The sequence below is a fragment of the Cnephaeus nilssonii genome (assembly GCF_951640355.1).
Source record: "Cnephaeus nilssonii genome assembly, chromosome: 7".
Lineage (NCBI taxonomy): Eukaryota > Metazoa > Chordata > Mammalia > Chiroptera > Vespertilionidae > Cnephaeus > Cnephaeus nilssonii.
In genome coordinates, this window is record NC_137078.1 from 80,432,047 (window position 1) to 80,458,096 (window position 26,050).

Here is a 26,050-nt window from a genome sequence, read left to right on the forward strand (position 1 = left end):
CCTGGCATTGCCCCCAGGGCATCAGCCACCATCTTACAGCATGAATTCCTGTCTCTAGCCCAGACGTCTCACTTCCCTCGTGGCTACATGCAAGTCCCACAGGCACCTCCAACTCAACGCATCCTAGCACCCTCCTCCTGGTCTGCCCTTCCCCGCTGCCGACCAGAAGCCTGGGCACTGTCCTCGTACCTCCCTTTTACTAGGTCCCTCACCCCCACATTCCAATCCTGCCCATTCCACCTCCTTAACTCCTCTCACACTTGACCCCTCCCTCTGGCCCCACCCCCGGGTCCAGTCAGGATTATTCCAGCAGCCCCCATCTTCTCCCACACAGAAGTCAGGGGGCTCTTTTCTTTTCTTAAAAAAAAAAATTTTTTTTTTATTGACTTCAGAGCAGGAGAGGGAGAGAGAGATAGAAACATCAGTGATGAGAGAGAATCATGGATTGGCTGCCTCCTGCACACCCCCTACTGGGGATGAAGCCCAAAACCCCTGGCATGTGCCCTGACTGGGAATCGAACTGTGACCTCCTGGTTCATAGGTTGATGCTTAACCACTGAGCCATGCTGGCCGATCAGGGTCTCTTTCTAAAGCTGAGCTGCTACGGAGTCTTCTGTGGCTCCCATTTTCCCGAAGGGGAAGCCTAACAGCTTCACGTGGCCTACAAGATCACGCAGCCCCAGCCCCTGCCTGCCTGAGCACAGGCTCACCTCCCTGACCCCCAACGTGCCCATCACGGCCCCCCTCCTCCCTTTTCCCAGGAAGCCCTCCTCCCTCAGCCCAGGTCACCGTTGCAGGGAGCCTGCTGTGGCTGCTCACTGATGGGCCACTGAACACCCCACGCCTCCTCAGCGCCGTCTGTGTCCTCCTAGTTCCTGAGGGCACGGGGTGCGTGAGGGTGACTGGGGGACAGGCTGCCTGGGGTGTGTGGCTGTGGGGGTGTCTCAGAATGGGTCTCCGGGCGGGAGGCTGACGTCGAGGCCCGCTGGGTGCGCGGGCCAGGCGGGGCGCGGGCCTTGGCCGTGGCTGTGGAAAGAGGAGGGTGAGGCCCCGCCCCGCCGCGCCCCTCCCGCCGCCCCGGCCTCCCCCACCCCCCCACCGCCCGCCCGCCCGCCCGCCCGCCCGCCCACTCCGGCAGCCGCGAGGGCGGCCGGCAGACCGACGCGGAGCCCCGCCGGCGCGGACCCCGACGACGCCCCCTCCGCGGAGCCCGCGCGCCCTGGGCTGCCCTCCAGGGTCCGGAGCGGCGCCGGGCGGCCCCCTGCAGGTAAAGGCGAGGGGGCTGGTGCGGCCGCCGGGTCTTGGGGGGCTCCCAGGGTAAGACCCAGCCCATGCTTCCCCGAGGCTGTCCGGACTGCCGGGCTGGCGCCTCCGTGGGCGCTGGGTGGGGACTGGGTCTGGATGGGGACCCGACGAGGGAGCCCACCCAGTTCCCTGCGCCCCTTCCCCTCCGGAGTTGCCCAGGCGGAATCCCAGGTTCGGCCCCTCCTCCCTCCTTCTCCCAGAAGCGGGGCTCCACCATCAGACGAGCCGGTGGGCTCCCTGACGATGCGCCTTTGAGCATGCCACCTCGCCTCCAGGCGTCTTCCCACCTGAGAACGGGAGTGACAAAGCCGCCTTGGCCAGGTGGAGGAGAGAGGTGGCGAGGGGCCTTAGAGCGCCCTCCGGTGGGCAGGGACGCCCCTCAGCCCTCCCCTCCCCTCACTCTGCCCTGGCTGGTCTGCTGGCCACCTCTCCGTTTCTCCTCTTTCTGCCTCTGTCCCCGCGTCCCTCCTGTTCTAGGTGTCCTGGCAGCACCTCCCCCAACAGGAGACAGTTTCTGCGGAATGTCCCTGCCAGAGGCTCAGCGCCTCCCCCAGCCCCAGGCAGACGTTGCAGGGGTGAGGGAGCTGCTGCCAGTCCAGAGGGACTGGGAGCCCAGGGCCCTGTAACAGCCTCCCCAATGTGTCTGTCTTGGGGCTGGAGACACAGTGGCCCCAGGAGTCCCTGGACGGAGAAATGCTGTTCGGACCTAGGAGCCCAGGAGTTGTGAGCTGGGGACAGGCAGGCCCCCTGAGTCCGCTTGTGTGTGTGTGTTTCTGCCTATGAGCCTGTCAGTGTGTACACTCGTGGGGTGAGGGGGGACAGTGAGTGTCTGCCAGGATGTTCCCAATGAGCGTGTCAGTAAGTGTGTGAGACCCTCAGTGTGTGTGAGAGCATGCTAGGTTCCTGACACGGAAGTGCTGCTGACTCCCTCAGGGGGACCCTGGCCACCCTCACGTCCTTCCTCCTGCCTGGCCTGCCGGGGTGCCTGGTGCTAGGCCTGCGCCTTGTTTGGTGGCCACTCGGAGAGCCCTAGCCTTCCAGGAGCTGCGGGCGCACATGGAAGGTCTGGGGCCGAGGGGCTGAGGTGGCTGGAGGGGCAGGCAGCCTGGGGTCCCTCTCTGGGAACGGATCCCCCCTGTCCTGAGCCCAGGGGAGGAGGTGGGTCTGAGGAGGCACCCTGGGGAGTCGGCGGTCTCTGTTGGGGAGATGTCCCCACTGGCCTCCTGCTGGGCTGGCGAACACCGCCGGACCCTTGGACACACAATCACCCCCCAACGATAGTGAGGACGCACCAGGCATACACAGTCATGCACAGCTACACTCCCTCCCACTGACAGTCACACACAATCACACACGTGAACATGCTCTACTGAAACACACTCCACCAAAGACGCTGAAACAACGACAGGGCACGTGCACATACCTGCACACACCCAGACTCCTGCAGACTCACAGCAGCCCGCACAGCCCAGCCAGACACAGTCAGACAGGACAACACACACACATACCCTCACTCACACTCACACTCAGACACGCTCACCGGGGACTCTCTCCGGTTTCACATTGTCTACCACAGAGAAAATAAGTGCTTCCGCTCTTTGGCTCAGAGGAAGGGGAAAGAAAAAATGGAAGCGAATGTATCTGCGAGCAAGAGAGAAGGGAAGGATACCAAACAGGGCTGTCAGCCTGAGCACCCCCACTACCACCCCTGCCCCGGGCCTGATCCAGACCAGACATGGGCGGAACCCCAGCTTCCCTGCCCTGCTGCTCCACCACTCCAGACCCCTACCCTCCAGGGGCAGGCCTAGGGCTTCCCTTGTAGGAAGTGGGGCCTCAGATGAACTGGTCCTGTTTGTGGCCCGAGGCACTTGCAAGTTGGGGTGGAAGAACCCGGGGCACAGCGACCTCTCATGTGGGGTGCAGCCGTGTTTCAGGGTGTCCGTCCAGGTACACCATGCAGGATGAAGTGTGTGAGGGAGGGGTGGTCAGAGAGGCAGCAGCTGGCTAGAGCTCTCAAGAACGAGAACTTTGCCGAAACCGGTTTGGCTCAGTGGATAGAGCGTCGGTCTGTGGACTGAGGGGTCCCAGGTTCGATTCCGGTCAAGGGCATGTACATTGGTTGCGGGCACATCCCCGGTGGGGGGTGTGCAGGAGGCAGCTGGTCGATGTTTCTCTCTCATCGATGTTTCTGGCTCTCTGTCCCTCTCCCTTCCTCTCGGTAAAAAATCAATAAAATATATTAAAAAAAAAAAAGAACGAGAACTCTGACAGGTGCAGGGGGTGGACAGGGTGAAGGGGAGGGCATTCCAGGCAGAGGGAACAGCATGTGCAAAGGTGCGGAGGTGGGAAGCTGCGGAGTTCTTTCAGGGGCAGTGAGTTGCTGTTGGCTTATCCATCGGGGGAGTGAGTGAGAGGGACTGACAACTACTTTGAGGTCAGGTTTCCAAAGGGCTTGTCCAGAGAAAGGATGTGAACTGCAGAGTGGTACAATCTGGCTATCACTCTGGTTTCTTTGGGGTCAAGGACAAAAGGGGATCTTATAGTCAAGGAGACTATTGTCCTGGGAGGAAGGGGTGGTTGCCATGGGAATGAGAGGAAGAAATAGATGGAGAATAAGAAGAGAGACTAGACAGGCCTCAGTGACTGGTTGGCGGGATGAACAGAGGACAGGCCAGGAGCTTTGCCTGGGGTGACTGTGGTCTGTTCCCAGAGGAGGCAGGTGAAGGGGAGACATGGATGGCAGGGGTCTGAGTGTTGAGTGTGGCCATGAGTTGGGTGGGGGAGTAGCGTCTGGGAGGCCTGAGGTGTGTACAGAAGCCCAAGTGGGAGTGAGAGTGGGAGGTCACGTGTGTACACATGATTGCCCAGACATCAGTTAGGGAGCTCACACTCCAATAGGGAATCCCAGACTGTTCTGTGGGCATTTGCAGGGTGGTGGTGTGTGGACAGTGGGCCTTGGGTGAAGGCAGTACATGCAGTGAGGGGAAGAGATGCCGTGGGAGCCAGACAGGCCGGGGTTACTTTTCCTGTGACCCTGGGTAAGGGACTTTCCAGCCCCGTGCCTCAGTTTCCCCACCTACCAAATGGGGATGCTATTACTTGTATCTAGGGTCATTTTGCCTGCAGAGGGGTGAGGAGGGTCCCAGCTCACGCAGTGATCGGGGTGCAGCCCTTTCACCCAGACTTCTGATCAGTGTGTTAAACACTCTGATGAGATCCTAGGGAGGGACTTGGAAAGTTTTTAAGTGGGAGGTGACCCTCCCCATGTAACCTGGATGGGCTAAGAGTCCTGGCTCTTGGAGGGCAGAAGGGGGTGGTAGTGGGCTGGTGCCTCATGGGAGAGCTGGGCTGGTGCCTCATGGGAGAGCTGGGCTGGTGCCCCATGGGAGAGCTGGGCTGGTGCCTCATGGGAGAGCTGGGCTCACTTCATGGATGGGCTTATAGAGACTCAGAGAGGAACTTGCCTGAGATCACTCAGCAGCCAGTGGGAGGATTGAGACCAGAGACCAGGACCCTGGGTTTGGGGCTCCCTTTCTCCCAGAGCCTGCCCCCCCTCAACACTTGGGGTGGAGGGAACCTTGTCGCCTGAAGTTCCCTAATTTCAATTCTTCTCTGCCCCATTGCGGGAGGGGACCAATAAGAGTTTATTGGGCACCTATGGTGTGCCAGGTCCCTGTCTCATTTAGTCCTGGTAACCATGCTGCAGGGCATGGTGACCCATTTAACAGAGAGGGAAGTGGAGGCTCCCAGAGGTTGGTCACTGGCCACGTGTCACCGTGCTGAGTCTGTGAGCACGCACAGCTCACGTTCTTCCCACTGAGCCCCTGGTCCCTGGTCCCTGCTCCCTGCCGGGTGCGGTGGGAAAGGCAAGGAAGCCCAGCTGTGGAGCTTTTTCACAGCACAGGGGGCTGTTCTGGGGAGGAGGACCTGGGGGAATAGCAGGCCTGAGAAGGCCGGGCCCAGAGAGAGCCCAGAACAGTGAGGGTTAGGCCCTGTCCCCGTGGGCCCTGGGAGGGAGGCACCTCTGGGAGGAAGGGGCCCTGGTCTCCTCCGTGTGACTGCAGGTGACTCTCTGGGTCTCCATAACCCGCCTGTGCGATGGGCCAGTGAGGTCTCTCCACATCTAACATCACAGCCCTCAATGCCCAGAGGTTTTCTGTCCTTCCTCCCGCGGTGGCTGCTCCTGGCCGCCCAGCAGCTCTGTGTGAGCCCTTCAGGCCACGTGCCCTCTGACAGGCCACCATGGCTCAGCTCGTGGCAAACATTCTTCTCATAGTTCCAGGGGCACAGCAAATCCCCCGCTTAGCCAGGAATGCACAGCGCCCTCCTGCAGCGGTAGCCGGGGCGTGGGCGGGGGAGCAGCTGAGGGGGGGGCAAGAGGGGCTGAGGGCGTGTGGGGGACCCTCACCCTCAGCCCCACCCCCAGGCACACTATGCCTCAGCTCCAGGGAGCTGGGGGGCTGTCCCCACACAGCTTGGGTCCAAACTCCGGGACCGCCCACCACTGGCTAGCTGGGCGAACTTGGGCGTGACTTCTCCCTGAGCCTCGGTTTCTTCAGCTGTAAAAGAGGGGTTATCATCTAACCTCACAGGGCTTTGGGAGTTGTCATGGTAATACAGTAATTTAATGCTAGGGAACATTTATTAACTGCCCCTTTATGTCAAGCACTGCTTGAAGTTCACCATAGGAAGTTAACTCGTTTAATCCGCACAAATGCTCTAAGAAGCCGAGGCATAGATGAGTGAGGTCACGTGGTAGTAAGAGATGGGGCTGGGAGCCGAACGCATGAAGCTGGGCTCTTAACCCATCATGCGCTTTGTAAGGCAAGATGGCCCAGGGCCTGCTCCAGGTGGAGGCTCAGAAGGTGGGGACCCCTCGCATGAGCCCGTCTCTGGGAGAGGCGACTCTTCTCCTCAGGGAGATCAGCACCTCAACTCGGAAAGTTGGGAGCAGGAAGCGGGACTGGGGCACTGGCCATCCCCCCTGGGAGCCCTGCAGCTCTTAGAAGCTGGTGGGGCTGGGGGTGCATACTGTCCCCCCCACATCTGGCCTGGAATGTAGCTGGTGGCAGGCTCTGTGCAAGGAGGAGATATCGCCAGGGGAGAGGCTCACGGAGGAGATTAGGGAAGGCCGCTGGGGGTGGAGGTTAAGAACAGAGTCCCATTGAAGTTGGCTCAGGCACTGCCCTGGCGCACCAACCCGCCCCAGCCTCCTGCTGTGTAGGACCGAGGAGGGAACCTTGGTCAACTGGAGTGGGCCCCTGAGGCCCTCGATGGGAGCCGTGCCGGCCTGGAGGGCCATGTTGCCATCCGGGCTGAGGCAGCACCGGTCGGGGTGAAGAAGCCGGGGAAGGGCCTGGAGCAGAGGTCGCCAGGAAGCCCGCGGGTACAGGGTTTGGCCGTGTTGGGGGCTGGGAGTCCTGTAATCTTGGAGAATGGATGCCACCTGCTCCTCAGAAAAAGAGGACAGCAACTCCTGCCTTCCGCGGGTACGGGAGCGGGCGATGAAAGGACGCCGGGAGCAGGCCGAGTGCTGTGAATGATACATAATAGGTACTTGGGGTTTAAAGGGCTAACGTGGGTGGAGGGTGTGGGGAGCCAGCTTTAAGCTGGGCCCCGGCTCTCTCATCTTGATATTCAAGGCATTTCTCAGGCCGACCCCAGCCAGCGCTTCTCGTCTCAGATCACCTGTATAGTGGAGAAGTTAACAACCCAAGCTTTGGCATCAACAGCCTAAGTTCAGAGCCAGACTCTACCCCTTGTGAGCGGTGTGACCCTGGGCCAGTTACTTAACCTCTCTGTGCCTAGATGTCCACATCTGCATAAAGGGAAAACAAAGCAGCTACTGCACTGGATTGTTGTAAGGACACATGAGGTAATCCCTGGGAGATCTCAGGACAGTGCTTGGCATGTAGCAGATGCACAGTAAATGTTAGCTATGTTTAGTTAGTTCATTTATTTACTTTTTATTTCCATCCTGAGCTTTCACACCTCCAAACCCTCACGCATGCTGTTTCCACGGCCTGGACTGATTGCCTCTCCTTGTCATCACGCAGTTAAATCCATGTTTATTCCTAAAAAATCCAGACCCAATATGCCACTTTCCCTCCCCAAGCCTCATGGTGGGGTGGGGGTGGGGGCCGGAGAAGCTGGGGTGCAGTTGGGCAGTAGGACCTCCCACCCGGCTCCATCAGCCAGACTGGGCCCTCAGACCTACCTGTGCGGTCATGGTGCTCAGAGAGGTAGGGATGGAGGCAGGCTCAGCGGAGTTGGAGGGAAGGCCTAGGTGCCGCTGGCTTTAGCGTCTGGCTGCTTGTGCAGTGAGAGACGGGGCCAGGATGTCAGAGTTTCCATGGGAGCAGGCAGAGGCGAGCAAGCAGCTGAGGGAGAGAGTGACGCGGCCAGTAGGTCTTCTGCCAGGTGGGCTGGCTGGGAGTCCCCCCCCCCCCATCCACCCAAGAGTTACACCTGGCCCTGGCCTATGGCCTCAGCTCCCCCGTGGACCGCTGTGTGACCTGGACTAGGGCTTGCAACCACCTGGCATCATGGTTGATTCAGGCAGAAATGGGGACCTGGCTATTCAGGGTCCTGACTATCTCACCTCCCTGCTCAACAACCTTCCATGGCTCCCCATTGCCTGCCACAGGAATGCAAGCATGGCATCCAGGCTCCTCACTAGGTGGCCTCACCTTTCTCGGCTCCTGCTTGTCCTTTCAACCCCACAGCACTTCTGGATCTTCCCTGGATCTGCTGAGCAGCTTCCTACTGCCAGAAACTCCTTTTCTTACTTTGTCTGCCCTTCAGGCCCCTACTCACCCTTCAGGATCCAGCACCGGTGTCCCTTCCACGTGGATCCTTTTGGGGAAACTAAGAGGGGAGGCGATGTTCCCTGCTCTGTGTTCCCGAAGCCCAGAGACCTTCGCCAGTTGTGTGGTGGCCACTTGTCAGATGCTTCCAGCTAAATCAGGGCAGGGCAGGGCATGGGGCTGGGCCATTTCTGTGTCCCAAAGCCCAGCCTAGGGTCCCCCACACAGTAGGAGCTCCTCCAGGCAGGAACCCTAGCTTGTGGAGGGGCACCCCCGCCCAGGGCCTGACACATAGTAGGGGTTTCTCTAGCATGAACGCTGGCACGCAGAAGGGGCTTCTTAAGCCTGGGCCTGGGCCAGGAGGAACTCCATCAAGTCAAGGCCAGGCACCCTGTGGACACGGCTAAGCATGCATGACATGAATGAAGGGAGTCACCTCCTGGCTTCCTGAGGAGGGAGACTGAGGTTGGGGCCAATGTTCCAGCAGGGGCTGTTGGTGCGAAGCCCAGGGCAGGCACTGCGGTGGCTGTGAGTTAGGGCAGAAGGCTTCCCGGGCTCTGGCACCTTCCTCACTGTTTCTCTCTTTCGTCCTCAGGCCTCGCCTCTGCTGGGACCTTAGAGGCCCCCCCACCTGAAAGGTAAGCTAGACTGGGGGCATCCAGCAGGAACATCCCGGGCGGATGAGGCCATTGCTGGCTGCTGCCTAAGCTCGCTGCCTCCTGCTGCGCGGAAGCCCCTCCCAGCCCGGCATGTCCAGCAGGCAGCCCCTCTTGCAGGTGACCTCAGCTCCCTGCGGCCTGGGCTTTAAAATCTCGGCCCAACTCGGAAGCAGCTTTTTCTCATTTGTGAACTATTTCTCCCTGGCTCCTTGGCGTGGGCCTGTGTTTGCTTGGCCTGCCCGGGTGCAGTGGGCTGGCTGCGCTCCTGCCGGGCCCCTTCCCTGCCCAGCCGCCACTGCCGCTGCCGCCACCGCGTGGGGAAGCCACGAAGGCCCAGGAATTTTGGCAGGCGTGGGGAGGCAGCGGGCGGCGGGTGGCGCTCCGGAAAAGGCTGCAAATGTGAACCAGAAGGCGAGGGATTGGCAGCGAAGAGGCCCTGCCTGGCCTGGCCGGGGGCCTGGGGTGGCTGGGCCTGGGGGGACCCTTCGATGTCCAGGCCTGGTCAGAAACTCGGGGCCTCTGCTGGGAAGTGAGTGATGGCACCAGCTGAGGCCTGAGCCCGGGCAGGGAAGGCCAGTCCCCTGGCAACCTCCTGAGGATACACTGTTGCCCTGGTCCTGCCCACTGCGGGGCCTCTTCTGGGTCATCTGCCCTCATCTAGTTATTCCTACCTCCCTGGCCACTTAGTTGCCCTAAGATGCTCCTCCCCAGGGGAGTTAGTTGGGTGTCTAGTCTCAGAGATTGGTAGAGGCTGGGGGCCCACGTGGTGGACCTAGTTGCTTGTGGGGAGGTAGGTCCAGCCCTGCCCCCTCCAGCCAGAGCTGAGAACTCTGGAAGAGCCACAAAGAAAAAGGGGCCCTGTGAGCAGCCACCCTGCAGGCTTGGCTGGAAGTGGGAGGTGGATGGCTAGAGGTCTAAAGCCAGAGCACCTACTGTGTGCACCTACTGTATTGAGCACCTACTGTGTGCACCTACTGTATTGAGCACCTACTGTGTGCACCTACTGTATTGAGCACCTACTGTGTGCCAAGCCCTGTCAGGGATGAGGTGGGGGTGTGGGGAGAGATGCCTAGGAGGAGAAGGTTTTACCTGAGGGAGGCAGGGAAAGCTGCTTGGAGGAGGAGGCATTTGAACTGGGTCTTAAATGAGGAGTAACGTGTTTGCCTGGAGGAGAGAGACAGAAAGGGCAATCGGGGGAGAACATGCAGGCGAAGGCAGGCAGGCGGGTACAGGAAACAGCGAAGTTTGGAGTGTCTGGCTATCAGGACGCTGGGGCTCGGGTGCAGTGGGTTCCTCTCACCCCCTAAACGTGGATGTTTTCCCCAGGGCAAGTCCATGGCCCTCATCCAGGCTGCAGGAGCCCTGTCAGCGAAGCCCTGTTTTATCTCCAGCCAAAGTCTCTCTTGAGTCCCTGACCCATAGGTTCTCTGCCTCCTGTACACCCACCCCAGCCATGCCCCTGCCCCCGGGCTCCTTGCCCTGCTGTTTGCTCTGCTCTCAGTTTCAAACGTTCCACCGTCATCCCTCAGGGCCAGTTGAACTCTGACCTGTCCTTCAAGCCTCCTTCCAATGCGGCTTCCCAAAGTGAGGTCCCCTGGGGTCTGGGAGGCGAGGACTTGGGACCCTTGGTGGAACTGAAGCCTGGTGGGGAGGCCGTCCTGTCCCACCACCTGCCCGGAGCTGAGAACTCTGGGTGATGAGGTGGCCCCAGGCAGCCCTGTCCCAGCCTGCCGCCCCCTCCCCACCCAGCTCCCGGATTCCAGGCGGCTCTTTGGCTTTGGAGCAGCCCTCACACCTGCCCGTTGAGATTTGAGGGGGTCAGAGTCTCCTATTGATCCCGCGGGACTGAGAGCGCCGCTCATGGGCACTGGACCCACAGCCCCCAGGCGGACCTTGTGGGCGGCCCAGGGGTCGTCAGGCAGGTCAGACACAGACCTGAAGGTGGCATGAGCATCGGGGCTGTGAATGCTGTCTTTCCGAGGGTCCCATCAAGTGACCAACAGCTCGGGATTTACAGAGCCTGGAACTCAGACGGGGATCTAGGTACAAGCACATAGGAGAGGACAGAGAAGGACAAGCAGGGCCACAGAGGCCGGCAGACAAATGGGATGGTGCTCAGAGGTAGGAGGCAAGACACACCCAGAGATGCCTGATCGCAGGCAGGTGGACCTGGATTTAGGGACAGAGGCGGAAGGAAGGGGCACAGACGGGCGTGACACCCACCCACATGGCTCCCGTACACATAACTGTTAGTGTGTCCCCTCCCCCCACCCCGTCGGGATCTCACCATCTGTCTCTCTCCACCCTTTTTACCCGCCTCCCATTTTAATTGATTCACATCCTACAGAGTTTAAAGTCTGCCTCCTCCTCCAGGAAGCCACGGGAGAATAACATGGGATTTACTGTGTTGGTATCAGGCAGCCACTGGAGAATCCAGAGCAGGCGAGGGCCTGGCAGAGCGGTGCCAGAGTGCGGTCCACAGACAGGCAGCCAGAGCTTGTTAGAGATGCAGATGTTGGGCCCTGCCCCACACCTACGGAACCAGGACCCCTGAGGGTGGTGGTGCTTAAGAACCTGTGTTTCAAAAAACTGTCTGATGCGCCCGGGCCACTGTGCCTCAGTGGTTAGGGCATTGGCCCGCACACTGAAGGGTCACGGGGTTCAATTCCTGGTCAAGGGCACGTGCCTGGGTGGCAGGTTTGATCCCTGGCCCCGGTCTGGGCGCATGTGGGAAGCAACCAATTGATGTGTCTCTCTCACATCGATGTTTCTCTCTCTCCCCCTCCCTCCCTCCCTCTCTTCCACTCTCTCTAAAAATCAATGGAAAAAATATCCTGGGGTGAGGATTAACAAAACAAAAAACAGCCAACTGTCTGGTGCACGCCAGAGTTTGAGAAGCGCTGTTGCAGTACCTACAGGGTGTGTCAGGGAGAACAGACGCTGAGGGCGAGGGGTGGGAGACAGGCTACTCTGACAGTCCAGGCGAGGATTTAGCCATTTCATTGAACAAATCTTTATGGAGTGGCGGGGACGTGCCAGGCTCTGGGCTGCGTGTTGGGACAGTGCAAGGGCTATATTAAGGCCGAGACTGCGGGGAAGAGGAGAAGGAACAGAAGTAAGAGAAGTAGGGGAGACAGGTTGGATTGGGGGGTGAGGGTGAAGGAACGGGGCTGTCACGTACAGTTGTACAGTTGGCTCCCGTACAAGGACACCCAGGAAAGGCAGTGAGTGGGGCCTGAGTTGGCAGGAGGCAGAGTGGCCTTTTCTGCTTGTGCTAAGGCAGTACGTAGGCTAGAGGGACTCCTTACTGCCGGGTAAGGAGGGAAGGTCAGAAGTGACCCCTGGGTTTCTGGCCTGGGCACCTGTGGTGGCAGCCCAGACAGAGGGGGGAGTCCCTGTGGTGGGATGGGCGTGAGCTGCAGGTGCAGGAGGAACATGGAGATGGGAGAGAGGAGGCCGGAGCCAGCCCCTTGGGGCAAGCCTGGGTCTGCATGGGAATTCCATGGAACCTTCCCAGGAAGGAGGGGAGCAGGGTCCCGGGTGAATTCAGTGTTGGAGAGAAGGAAGCACCAGGGTCAGAGGGTGGGAGTGAGCCCGAGTGGGACTGAGGGGTAAAGACAGGCCTTTCGAGAAGCTTGGCTGAGAAGGGCTGGCAAGAGATGAGGTGGCGGGGGGCCGGGGTAGGAGTTGGGCCTGTGCGGACATGGGATGGAGGGGCTGGGGACGGGACGGGAGGGAGGCACCCTGGACAGCGAGAGGCCCCTGAGGAAGAGGTTTGGAGGGGCCTGGGCCTTGAGTGGGAGACAGGACCTCCTTCAGCTGAGACTCGGTAAAGGAGGGCGGGAAAAGGTCTCCAATTTCCCAAGCTGGGAGAGAGGTGGGGGGTTGGGGGCTTAGGAACCCTGGAGAAGTCTGGAGCTGCCCAGTTAGGCATTTGTGGGTGGGCATCATGCCCAGTGGGCAAGGAGGGCAGTGTCTCTGTTTCTCTCCAAGATCCATAATTCCATCCTGGTCCTGAGCAGGCCATGTGACCCTGGGCAGTTTCACCTCAGAAGTAGTCTGAGAAAAGGCTAGAAGGCCAGAAAGTTGAATTTAGGGAACTTTCACAAGGTCCTGGCCTTTGGCAGCAAGTCACCTGAGTTTTGTAAGGGGTTGGAGGAGATGTTGCTTTACAGCAGGAGGAACTGAGGTTAGACTGAAGATAGAACTTCCTGGCCATCAGGGAAGCAGGACAGGGAAGCACCTGGGGGTGCTGTCGGCTCAGAGCGTCTCAGTTAATCCTTTCACAGATGAGGACACTGAGGTTCAGAGAGGTTAATTCACTTGCCCAAGATCACCCAGCTGGTAAGTAGCTGTGCTTGACGGGGAGTCCAGGGGCTGCCAGGACCTAGGAGGGCCTTAGGGACTCCCAGGATGGACCCCTGACAGGCAGAGACTGAGCAAGAAATGCTGTTCACCTGTTGAGGTGGCAGAGACAGGGTTGGAGAGAGACAGACAGAGACAGAGACAGAAACAGAGACAGAGACAGAGACAGAGACAGAGACAGAGACACAGAGAGAAATGAGTCCGGGGCACAGACCCAGGGAGAGAGCAGAGAGCAGGGCTGGGAGCGCAGGGAGACGGGAGGCCCGGGGGAGCAAGCGGGGCAGCCGATCCCGATCCCGCAGAAATGTCTCCACAACAGGAAGCGTCTCATAACATACCTGTGGTTTGGCCAGGCCCTGGGGCTGCCTGAGCGCTCCCCACTGCTCCCTCGGCTGCAGCCGCCTGCCCGTCTGGGGTCCCGGGCTTGGAGCCGAAGGACCTTCGCGGGACTGTGGTCCACCCGCCCACCCAGGAGGGGGCTCCGGGGCCACACCAGCCACACCTCTGCACAGCCCTCTGGGAGCCCCTCCCTTGGGCCCCTTTTACCATCTGGACCTCTGATAGCTCATCTGTGAAATGGGGTAGGGGATATGCGGCCTCGAAATTCCATAGGGGACAGGACCCTCTGAGGAGATTGGAGGAGAGGGGTCACAGTTCGCTGGTGCCCGGTCCACTCCTGCAGCCGCACGTGTGTGCGCGTGTGTGTGTGCGTGTGTGTGCGTGTGTGTGTGCGTGTGTGTGTGTGTGTATGTGTGTGTAGTTGCGGGGGGTTGCATTCATGCCACTTCTTCCTGCCCGGGGCCTGTTCCTCCCCCACCTTGGTCTGAAAGACCCCAGAGCACTACCCGCTCCCAGCCAGCCTCCTTGGCCGGCCGGGAGGAGGCCCAGGCTGCCACAAAACGCTGACTTGGACAAAATGCTGTTTTACGGGGATTTGTTGAAAAGGGGGGAAATCCCCGTTAAGGACTTGCAGCTGTCCAAACACCGCGTCCACCCTGCCGCCGCCGCTGCTCAATCCCCTGAATCAGCGTCTCCTTGTGCACCCCACCTCGTGCCCCGGCCGGCCCAGCCCCTTCCCAGCTGCCCTGGCCCCTGCCTTTCTTCCTAGGAGGTCACCAGAGAGGGTGATGGCTTGCCCAAGGTCACACAGCAGAACCAGGCTTGAACCTCAAGGCCCTCCCACCATTCCTCTCCGAAAGAACCAGGGACTCTTCCTTTGCACCTCTGTTCCCTGGGCAGGCTGTTCGCAGCTGAAGTGCTTTGATTGAGGCCGTGGGGATGTCCTGGCCTCTTCCCCTCTGGCCCGGGGCGAGGGAAAGGCTGTGTGTGACAGGTGTCTGTGCAGTCTGAAGAAAGGACGGAGAGCTATTGGCGTGATCTTTAAAGTTGATGGTGAATTGAGCTCATCAAACATTTATTGAGCATCACTGTTTGCCAGCCAAGTCCTGTGTTGGGCACAGAGTCGGGGGTATGTGGAGGGTAGAGAGGGTAGAGGAGCCAAAAGAGAAATAAGAACTGAGACGGGGACCCGCAGGCATCAGCGGAGTCCAGGAGGGATCCAGTAGGTTTCCTGTCATCCAGGAATAAGTAGGAGGTAGGCGTGGAGCCACAGGGGCCAGAGCTGCACACAGAGGGAGAGCCTCGGGGAGCCTGGGTGTGTGTGGGGGAGGGGTGGCCGTGAGAAGGCGGGGGCTCAGAGGTGCCCAGGCACCCTGGCTCTGATGGTGGCTGGGTGGCGGTGGGGGTAGTCTGTCCCACCTGGCTGCTGCGGTGTACCATTCCAGGGCATCATTTCTCTGTGCAGCCCCTGAAACAGGCTCGGCACCCCTTCTTCGGCCATGCACTCGCTCCCATCCCCCAACCCGCACCCGGACTGGCACATGCCAGCCTTGCCTCTGAGAGCCGGAGTACTCTCCCCCTCCAACCCACAGGCGACTTTCTCTCCGTTTGCTTCTCTCTCAGTCTGGCTTTCGCTCCCTGGCTGCTCCCTCCTCCCCGGCAGGATGTCGCAGTGTGGTTAAGAGCTCAGGTTCCTACGGCCCTCTGTTCAAACCTGGCTCCACTCTAGACATCACTACTTCTCCGAGCCTTGGGCTCCTGTGCACAGAAAGAGGAATCACAGCCCCTCGCCCAGGGACCTGGCGGGAGTGAAATGTTCTCGTGAACACGAAGTGCCTAGGCCGGTGCCGTGCCGGCAGGAGGTCTCCGTGCTCCGTGGGGGCTGCCATTTCCCCACAGACACTTGCCGCTCCAGAGGAAGCACCTGCTGGGGTCCTGCAGCAGACCTGCCCCCCCCCCCCCCCGCGTGCAGGTGCAGGAGGTGCTGAGGGGGGGGGAGGGGAGAGTTCAGGGAGCCGCGGGGGGGGGGGGGGCAGGGACGCTGCCTGGAGAGCCCTATTGCCAAGGAGGAATGAAAGGTAGGGAGCTCGTAGGGTCCCTGTCCAGACTCAACTAGATTTGGCTCTTCCTTTGGCAAACGTCCGCCTGTGTCCCCCACAGTCCTCCCCGCTGAGCCTGAGGCGGCCTGTCCTCTCCATCACTCCCCACTCCCAGCGAGGCCTTGGCTCCATCCCTAGAGCCAGGGCTGTCCTGAGTCCTCCTAGGGTGGTGCCATGACCTTGGCCTCCGGCCCACTCAGGCCAGCTGGCTCCCTCCCCTCCCCCTGCCTCCTGCTGCATTCCCCGCCCTGCCACCTGCTCCTCCACCCCCGGCCATGCACCAGGCAGAACATTCTGGTCCTGTGAGTGTGAGCACTGCTCCCCCTTCGCCTCTGTGGGCCCCCAGCTCAGGTGCCCATGCACGAGGGCCCTTTTCCTGCTCAGGAGAGGTGGGATGGTGAGGTGGTCAGGGGCTGGGGCTCAAGGCTCAGACTGCCTGGTTTAGCTCCTGATTGCAGCCGTTTTCCTCACCTCTAAAACGGTGCCAGCATGCTTCGCAGGCTGAACGCAGGGATGTAAAATGTTAGGCCGTGCCTGGCCAGCGCCTCCATCAGCAGGACCCGAAGGCCAGGCCTGCACGGTCAGCCTCGTGAGTGCTGGCGTCCATCGCGTGGCGTCCATCACGTGGCGCCCAGTTAGAGCAGGGCCCGTGCGGAGGGCGGGCTCTGGACGAGGCCTCAGCTCTCACACCTTCCCAGTCGTGGGCCCTGGGCAAGACTCGTGCAGCCTCAGCTTCTGTGAAATGAGGACATGAATGCATGAGCCCCGGGGTGGGGGTCCCTGAGAGGATCCCATTGCATGAAGCCTGCTTGGTCTGGCGCGTGGGCAGCCCTGCCAGTGGTAGGTGTCCCTATCGGGCTGCGGCTCAGGGAGGTGGTGTGACCTGCCCAAGGTCACAGAACAGGCTGATGTCAGAGCTGGGATGTGAACCCAGAGCTGGGCTGGCAGATCCCCCAACCGTCTCCAGAGCCCCGCACTCATGCCTGCAAAGCTCTGTATGAGTTTAGAGGAACATGGGACTGCAGGCCCAGACGCACCCCAGTTACGAGGGAGGTTCTGCTCCCCACAGGCATCCCCAGTGTGCACACCCTTCCCCTGAGCCCCCTGGAGGCCAGGCATTGGTGCCCAGAGACCCTGGGTGGGGTGAGAGGAGCCCAGAGCAGACATTTGAGGGGAAATGGGACTTTCCTTGAGTGCAAAATGCCACACAGTCCCCCATTCAAATATTGGTGGATGCTCGCTGTCAGGCAGACAGTATCTCTATCAGCACAGCAGCCTAGAAGCAGGTTGTTAGCCTGTTTAAAGAAATCTTTATTGGGATATGATTCATGGATTATATAACTGACCCATTTAATGTGTATGATTCAATGGCTTTTACAAATATATTCATGCCCTAGCCGGTTTGGCTCAGTGGATAGAGCGTCGGCCTGCAGACTGAAGGGTCCCAGGTTTGATTGTGGTCAAGGGCACATACCTGGGTTGCGAGCTCGATCCCCAGTGTGGGGCGTGCGGGAGGAAGCCAATCGATGATTCTCTTTCATCACTGATGTTTCTATCTCTCTCTCCCTCTTCCTTCCTCCCTGAAATCAATAAAAATATATTAAAATATATATATATATATATATATATATGTATATATATATATATATATATTCAGAGTTGTACAACCATCACTACAATCAATGCTAGAACATTTTTATCATCCCTAATAGAAGCCCTGTATCCATTAGTGGTCTCTCCTCATAACTCCCTACCCCTGCCCTAGGCAACCACTAATCTACTTTCTAGCTCTATAGATTTTCCTATTTTGGACACTTCATATAAATGAAATTATATAATATGATTTTGTGACTGATATTAGCATAATATTTTCAAGATTCATCTGTATTGTAGCATGTTATCAGTACTTCATTTCTTTTCATTGCTGCGTAATATTCCATCGTATGGCTATACCACACTTTGCCCATTCATCAGTTGAGGCACATCTGTGTTATTTCTACTTTATGGCTGTAACGAATAATGTTGCTATGAACATTCAATACAGCATTTTGTGTGGACACATTATCCCTTTTTACAGATAAGGAAACAGGTTTACAGAGAGGAACGCTGTAGCCAAGCTCCCTCCGCTGGTAAGAGGAGGACTCAGGCTGGCGGTCCCGATCTAGAGGCCTTGTTTCTCCCCACCCAGGAGCTAAGCTAAAGGCTGTGACAGAGTTAGGTCGGGACAAAAAGGAGTGAGGGGTTGACTTTATAGGAAAGGGGTGGCAGCTTCCCCTGGCCTTGAAGGAGAGTAGGAGGGGGAAGAACATTGCAGGCGGAGAAACAGCAGGTGCAAAAGCCTAGAGGTGTGCGGCTGCCTGGGGTCTGGGAGCCGTAGGAGTTCTGTGCTATAGAGCAGAGGGCTGGGGGAGGGAGAAGCAGAGGAAGGCACAGTAGGTGGCAGGGCTGGAGACACAGGCCCAGGTCAGGTTTATAAGGCCTTTAGGTCCTACTTTCTTGAGGAAACTAAGCCATAAGTATACGTTTTTAATTAAGTATATATTAGTGAGGGAAGATTTATTTCAAAACTATTTCTAGCCAATGAGTTATATTTTCATCTGCCTCATCTAAAGACAGTGCCACATTACATGGTTCCATAAATATGGTCATTTTCATTTCAGTGATTGTAACACAGGAAAACTAGATGGTTTCTGAGTTTCTCCCTTAAAGGACTTGTACATTGGTTTGTGTGTGTCTCTGTAGTAGGAATGATATTGATATACTAGGGGCCCAGTGCACAAATTTGTGCACCTCGAAAGGAACTGTGGGCTGCAAGGCTGCGGTGGGCACAGGGGCGGGTCTTGGCCCATCCTCCGCACCCACCCGGCCCCTCCCGCCATGGCCCCCCCACCCTGCCTGGTCGGTCCCCTGTCTGCCAGCAGCCCTGCTCCCGCTGCCACCGCCCCCACACGCTGACAGCACTGGCCCCGCTCGTACCCGCTGACAGTGTGAAGTGATTGGGGCCGGCGCCGACAGCAGGTGCAAGCGCCTGGTGGAACCATGGTGCAGCACGGGAGCAAAGAATTTTCAGTAACCACCAGAGGCTCGCCCCGATGACAGTGACCAGCGACCCGCCTTGGTCTGGTGCCCCCACTCACCTGCTCCACCATCCCGCTGTGGCTGACACCCACCATGGTCCGCGCACGCCCCCTGGTGGTCAGCACACATCACAGCAACCGGTTTTTCGGTTGTTTTGCTGTTTGATCTATTTGCATATTAGGGTTTTATATATATAGATGTGTTGCTACCTATTTAAGAATAAGTCTGCCTGGCCAGTGTGGCTCAGTGGTTGAGCATCAACCTATGAACCAGGAGGTCACAGGTTTAATTTCCAGTCAGGGCACATGTCCAGGATTATGGGCTCCATCCCCAGTTTGGGGTGTGCAGGAGGTAGCTGATTGGTGATTCTCTCTCATCATTGAGGTTTCTAGCTCCCTCTCCCACTCCATTCCTCTCTTAAATTATATATATATATATATATATATATATATATATATATATATATATATATATATATATATTAGAAGCCTGTTGCACAAAGTTTCGTTCAATAGACTTTTCCTTCACCTGGCTGCCGGCACCAGTTTTCCGCCAGCAGCAGTTTTCCTCTGGCCACCCGCCAATCAGAGCGCCTCCAGCCAGCACGATTGATCCATCGGCCACCCTGAGAGGAACTCCGATCGGGAGGCGCTCTGATCTGCGGGTGGCCAGAGGAAAACTGTTGCTGGCGGAAAACTGGTGCCGGCAGCCATGCAATCCGCCACCCCGAGTTCCGCCACCAGCGTCTTCCGCCGGCCGCATGGGTCCTTCGGCAGCGCCGGGCAGCCGTTTAGGCTGGCTGTAGGAGTGGGGGTCTGGGACTCGCGAGTCCCCGCCCCCCGCTCCTACCGCCAGCCAATCGGCCACCCTGAGTCCCTCCCCCGCGCCTCCAGCCGGCCCAATCTTGGGCGTAGCAGAGTGATGAAATTTGCGTATTACCTTTTTATTATGTAAGATGCCTAAGTGACCATTATGACAGAATGATGAGAACGACCGGTCGCTATGATGCTCACTGACCACCAGGGGGCAGATGCTCAACACAGGAGCTGCCCCCAGCCCGCAGGCTCAATTGCCAATGTGGCCTGCCCCCCAATCTCCTGGTCCCTCCCCCTGGCCAGCAGGCCCTGATCGCCCAATCAGGGCTGGGCCCCCAGGCTGGGGTGGGGAACTGGGGGTGGGTGGCGGTGGACGTGGGCGGCAAGGGAAGGAGGGGTGGAGGGGGGGAACCTGATCAGCCCTGATCACTGGCCAGGCCTAGGGACCCCACCCATGCATGAATTTCATGCACTGGGCCTCTAGTGTGTATATATATGAATAAGTCCATTTCATGTTGACACGAGGCCACCAGTTATCATTCTTCTGCCCAGTGCATTGAGTCAGTGGTAGGGGGTTCATGTTCCATGTAGATCTTCGGTAGCTTCAGTAGGATGTGGCTCTACCAGGTCCTTTTATGGTCTGGATTTTTAGTAGGTGCAGCTGATGTGGTAGTCCATTTCTTTTGCACACAGGAAGCTTTATGAAATGTTAGTCATAAATGCCCTATTTTGAGAAACTGTTTTGCATATGAGAAGAATACTGTTGAAATAAAACATTATTTCCCAGAAACTAAAGCTTTGTATATTGATCAGGGTGATTCTGAAAGTTAAAAGTGTAAATGTTAGAATGTTATGTTATTGTTAATTGTACTACATTACGTATTCAATAGGAAATCATGGCTTATCAATAAAAATTCCCCTCTTGGGGAGGGAAAAGGCCTTGAATGCCTTTCGAAGCACATGGACTTGATCCCGAGGGCAGGGGGGAGCCCCAGACGGGCACCAACGTCCTGTGAAGTCAGACAGATCCAAGGCAAATCCCAGTTCTGCTTGCAAGAGGCCTTGGCTTTAGTTTTGTTATCTGGAAAATGCAGATGACAAGGGTAATGCCTTGTTTAAAGTGTTGGGGGATTGCGTTCCCACCTCTGGAGAGCTCATCCCAGTGCCTGGCAGAGCGCCGGCCCAGCCAATGGCCGTGGGTGCTATCACCATCAAAGGGTGTTGAGCCAGGGGGAGCTGCGGGGGTCCGAGCTGTGCTCTGGAAGGGGTCTGGCTGCAGAGTGACTGGTCGGGGCAGGCTGTTGTCCAGGGAAGGGGGCCCGAGACGCCAGTGAGGATGGAGAACCATGGCTGGCTTAAGGAGGTTTAGGAGATAACTCGTGCAGACTCCGAGACTTTGGGAATTGCTTGTGAATAGTATCTAACTTCTGAGCGTTTGGTGAGTCCCTGGGCCTGGTGCCAAACCACCCAGGGGCTGGCTTGATGGTGCCTCTCGGTTCTCCCTGCAGCTCGCTCGCGGACGCCATGCGGTGGGCTCCGACGCCCTCGTCGGTGCGGCCGCCTCTGCTGCTCCTGCTGGTGCTGGGGTGCGGGCCGCGGGCGGCCACCGGCGGCGGGGCCGGAGCGGCAGCGGGATACGCGCCGGTGCAGTACGTGCAGCCCATGCACAAAGGACCCGTGGGGCCGCCCTTCCGCGAGGGCAAGGGCCAGTACCTGGGTGAGTACCTCCCCACCCGCTGCACAGGGCCTCCGACGGCTGCGATCCCCCAGCTCCCTGCCTCCCGACCTCCATCTCAGGTTCCTCTCAGGCACCTACGCCCGCCCCGCTCCCGCCCCAGATCACAGCCCGTCAGTCACCACCAAAGGGCCCACATCCACTTTCTTTCTGATGCGGGCCCAGGGCCTCCCACCCTCGAGGGCCTGGAGACGCCGGCGGGCAGCGGGTCTGTGGCGGAGTAGAGGAGGGGCGGGGATTGTGGGGTGGGGGTGGGGGGGTTCTGCTCCGACCGGCTCTACGAGGGCTGCTGGCGCCACCTGGCGGCCATTCCACTCTAGGGCATGCAAGAATGAGAGGCTCCCACCGGGATAGGTTGGATGCTAGGAGCTCTGGGTGAGGAAACCCTGACGCCCCCAAGATTGCCACTGGACCCCCCGAAACTCCATCTCCGTCAGAGCAGGGAAGGGGAGAGCAGGGCGTGGTCTTCGCGAACAGAGACAGAGCCTTGTCTTCTCCCAGTGCACTCCATGCTGGGGTGGGGGAGTGGGTAGAAGAGTCCTCGGTGCCCACTGACCAGGCCCCTGACTGCGCCTTCTCTCTCTCTTTCTCTCAGAAATGCCTCTTCCGCTGCTGCCGATGGATCTGAAAGGAGAGCCTGGCCCCCCTGGGAAACCCGGGCCTCGGGGGCCCCCGGGTCCTCCTGGCTTCCCAGGCAAACCAGGCACTGGGAAGCCCGGGCTCCATGGGCAGCCTGGCCCCGCCGGCCCCCCTGGCTTCTCGCGGATGGGCAAGGCTGGTCCCCCAGGGCTCCCGGGCAAGGTTGGGCCACCAGGGCAGCCAGGGCTTCGGGGGGAGCCAGGGATCCGAGGGGACCAGGGCCTCCGAGGCCCCCCAGGGCCCCCTGGCCTCCCTGGACCCTCAGGCATTGCTGTTCCTGGGAAACCAGGCCCTCAGGGGGCCCCAGGGCCCCCAGGATTTGGGGGGGAGCCAGGGCCCCAGGGGGAGCCTGGGCCCCCAGGTGATCGAGGTCTCAAGGGGGATAATGGGGTGGGCCAGCCAGGGTTGCCTGGGGCCCCTGGGCAGGGGGGTGCCCCCGGACCCCCTGGCCTCCCTGGTCCGGCTGGCTTGGGCAAACCAGGTTTGGATGGGCTTCCTGGGGCCCCTGGAGATAAGGGCGCATCTGGCCCTCCCGGGGTGCCAGGGCCCAGGGGGGAGCCAGGGGCATTGGGCCCCAAAGGGCCCCCTGGGCTGGATGGTGTGGGGATTCCAGGGTCAGCAGGAGTGCCAGGGCCACAGGGCCCAGCGGGGGCCAAAGGGGAACCAGGGACCCGGGGCCCCCCTGGTCTGATAGGCCCCACTGGCTATGGGATGCCAGGACTGCCAGGCCCCAAGGGGGACAAGGGCCAAGCTGGGGTCCCAGGGCTCTTGGGGGACAGGGGTGAGCCAGGTGAGGATGGGGAACCAGGGGAACAGGGCCCACAAGGCCTTGGGGGCCCCCCTGGACTTCCGGGGTCTGCAGGGCTCCCTGGAAGACGTGGGCTCCCTGGGCCTAAGGGGGAGGTAGGGCCTGGAGGACCCCCAGGATTGCCTGGCATTCGGGGTGACCAGGGGCCCAATGGCCTGGCTGGGAAACCTGGGCTCCCAGGAGAGAGGGGGCTTCCAGGGGCCCATGGACCCCCTGGACCGACTGGGCCCAAGGGCGAACAGGGTTTCACGGGCCGCCCTGGGGGACCAGGGGTGGCAGGAGCCCTGGGACAGAAGGGTGACTTGGGGCTCCCTGGGCAGCCCGGCCTGAGAGGCCCCTCAGGAATACCAGGACTCCAGGGCCCAGCTGGCCCCATCGGGCCACAGGGTCTGCCAGGCCTAAAGGGTGAACCAGGCCTGCCAGGGCCCCCTGGAGAGGGGAAAGTGGGGGAACCTGGCGTGGCTGGGCCAACAGGCCCCCCTGGGGTCCCAGGTTCCCCAGGACTCACAGGCCCTCCTGGGCCTCCAGGGCCTCCTGGCCCCCCTGGCGCCCCGGGGGCCTTCGATGAGACTGGCATCGCGGGCCTGCACCTGCCCAATGGTGGCGTGGAGGGCGCCGTGCTGGGCAAGGGCGGCAAGCCACAGTTTGGGCTGGGAGAGCTGTCGGCCCACGCCACGCCTGCCTTCACCGCGGTGCTCACCTCGCCCTTTCCTGCCTCCGGCATGCCTGTGAAATTTGACCGGACCCTCTACAACGGCCACAGCGGCTACAACCCGGCTACCGGCATCTTCACCTGCCCTGTGGGTGGGGTCTACTACTTTGCTTACCACGTGCACGTCAAGGGCACCAATGTGTGGGTGGCCCTGTACAAGAACAACGTGCCCGCCACCTACACCTACGACGAGTACAAGAAAGGCTACCTGGACCAGGCGTCCGGCGGGGCCGTGCTCCAGCTGCGGCCCAACGACCAGGTGTGGGTGCAGATGCCCTCGGACCAGGCCAATGGCCTCTACTCCACCGAGTACATCCACTCCTCCTTTTCAGGGTTCTTGCTCTGCCCCACATAACCCACGGGGCCCTGCTGCCCTGGCCTCCTCCTCCTTAGTGGTAGAGAGAACTTCTCAGTTACAAAGAACCTGCATTTAAAGAAAAAAACCAAAGGCTGAACAGAGGTGGGAACAGAGGCGGCCGGGCCTCGGCCTCGGCCCGAGGAGACGGACTTGGTCTCTCCCTCCGTGCAGGCTGAGGTGGTTTCTGGAAGAGGCTGGCCTGCGTTTTCCTCTCCCCGCAGTGTCTGTGCAGTGTCGGGGTTGGGACCCCATTTCTGCCCTGCCTGGCCTGCAGGCAAGGCCCCAGGACACTTGGTCCAGCTGTGGGAGACCCTGCCCCCCGAGTCCTGGGCTGTCCTGGGCGGTGAAACGCTGCTTCTCTGTGCGTCAGAGCTGAGGGGACGGAGCTCCCCATCCATCCCCTTGGGGGGACATATTCCCAAGCCCTGCCCTTCCTGCTGGCCCCCAGATGGCACCTGCTCAAGGAATGGGGCATGGCCTCTCTGTTATGGGCTGGGGCTCTTCCAGCTCCCTGGGACCTCCAGCATATGACAGTGGGTCCCCTGAAGGGTTTATTTCCTTCCAGGGGTAAGGGAAGGAGGGGCCATGTGGACCCCCTGCCAGGCCTGCAATCCCAGGGGTGATGCGGTGGCATCAGGCATGTAGAGGTGTGTGGCCCCTTCTGCGGGCTCCTGGGAAGGGCCACCCCCTCTCATGGTGCCAGCCGCAGCCATGGGGAATGGCGGTTTGTGAGGGGTGGGGCGTGGGGCTGGGGCAGGATGGCAAGCCTTCACATGCCTTCCGTCTCCTGGGCTGCCCCCACCAGCTCTGGCTCTGTTCAGTGGGAGGGCAGCTGCCCAGGCCCGGAGGGAGCGGCACACGCAGTCCTTTCACCTCCTGGGGGAAGGGCTGATTTTCTCACAAAATTATAAGGGATCCTTGCCACCCCCAACCCGTGACCCCAAAGCACAGCCTCTCGTTTAGCCCTCAGAACAAGGTGCACACAAGCTCAGGCATGAAGACTCCGCCTGCTTTTCCTTAATAAAAACCACATGTATGTGTGTGTCTACTAAAGGGGTTAATCTGGGGGGGCTTCCTCCTCCCACCTCTGGTTCCAATTTCCTGTTCTAAGCAGGATTAGGGCCCAGGAGGCTGAGGCTCTGGGAAAAGAGGTGCCAACAGGCCCCTTTGGAATGAGCTGGCTCTGGATGTTCCTGCCCTTTTCCCCAATCAGAGCTCCCCTGCAGGAAACAGGCCGGATCCCCCTCCACCCCCTCCCCTCAGTGCCTAGTTCGAGCCGAGTGGATAAAGCTGGGATTCGTGCTGGGGGCAGGGAAGGTGGGCACTTGCCCATGCAAGGACAGCCACTCTCCCAGTGGCTTGGGGCCGCTCCATCAGCCCTCCCCAAGCCAGCCCCCTCTCTGGACCAAGTGTGAGCCTGGGTCAGTCATCGTGACCTGGTTGCACTGCTCGGCCTGGCGGGGCCGGAACGTCCTGTTGAGAATGGAGGGTGGAGGGTGACTGCTGATTTTGACTCGAGCTGTGGCTCCCGCAGGCCCCTCGCCAGTCCTCTTCCCACCTTCTCCCAACAAAGCAGACCATTTGACTGCTCAGGCTAATGTTCAGAAGGAAAAAGGAAAACCAATCTGCCCAAGGGACACTAAGAACCGTGGGGTTCTCACTCCCCAACAGCCAGGAGGGCTTCTCAAACCGTACCGTACCCGGGAGGCCTTCTGCTCAGCCCCTTCCTGGGTCACAGCCCCACCACCACCTGACCCGTTGGGGAGGCTTCCCATGGGCAGAGACTCACCAGCTCCCAGTGAGAACGCAGGGCCGGGAGGAGATGGGGGAGCCAAAGGCTGTTTCACAAGGGAGTTTCTGCTAAACGTCGCTCCTGAAGCCTTTGAAGGGGTGGCCGGTGCTTCGAAATGTTATGTCCCAGGTGCTGTCTACGTAACTGGCTTTGATAAACGTGTCAGGTTTTAGCAATGAAAACCACATTGTGCATTTTTATATTCTGATTCCTCACTTTTTTTAAGGTTAAGGTTTAAATATTTTCCATTAGTAATTTCATTTCTAACCTGGTAGAAGCAGCTTAGTTCTCTACGTACCTATTAAGTGCCCTGTGTCACAGAAGATTCAGAAAAATTGCACTGGGGAATCAAAGAAAATGGGACTTCTTTTTGAAAAGAAAAACAACAGTATTGACTGTGTTGACACGGCCTCAATAAAACCTGTTGTGTAAAACCGCGCGTGCTGAGACTGGCATTGGCGCAGAGGGGGCTCAGGCTGGATTTCCTCGGGCACCCAGGGAGCCTGCTCTGTGCCCTCACGGAGCTGCCAGCACGGTTTC

The 26,050-nt window shown here is 59.4% G+C and overlaps 1 protein-coding gene across 2 annotated transcripts; it reads left to right on the forward strand.

The window, feature by feature from the left end:
- Positions 1-1,174: 1,174 nt before the first annotated feature.
- Positions 1,175-24,936, forward strand: COL8A2 (collagen type VIII alpha 2 chain). Of its 2 annotated transcripts, none has more exons than XM_079777007.1 (4): positions 1,175-1,267; positions 8,707-8,749; positions 20,975-21,183; positions 21,797-24,936. In XM_079777007.1, the coding sequence occupies exons 3-4, from the start codon at positions 20,991-20,993 to the stop codon at positions 23,713-23,715; spliced, it is 2,112 nt and encodes a 703-aa protein (XP_079633133.1). In that variant the 5' UTR covers positions 1,175-1,267; positions 8,707-8,749; positions 20,975-20,990; the 3' UTR covers positions 23,716-24,936. The 2 variants fall into 2 exon arrangements, with proteins under 2 accessions (XP_079633133.1, XP_079633134.1); XM_079777008.1 differs by lacking the exon at positions 1,175-1,267 and adding an exon at positions 6,242-6,858.
- Positions 24,937-26,050: the final 1,114 nt, after the last annotated feature.

Bases quoted from the DNA above. Each gene is read 5' to 3' on its own strand.
- COL8A2 (XM_079777007.1), top strand. From the start codon at position 20,991: ATGCGGTGGGCTCCGACGCCCTCGTCGGTGCGGCCGCCTCTGCTGCTC. The intron at 21,184-21,796 runs GTGAGTACCTCC...TCTTTCTCTCAG, and splicing joins GGGCAAGGGCCAGTACCTGG to AAATGCCTCTTCCGCTGCTG.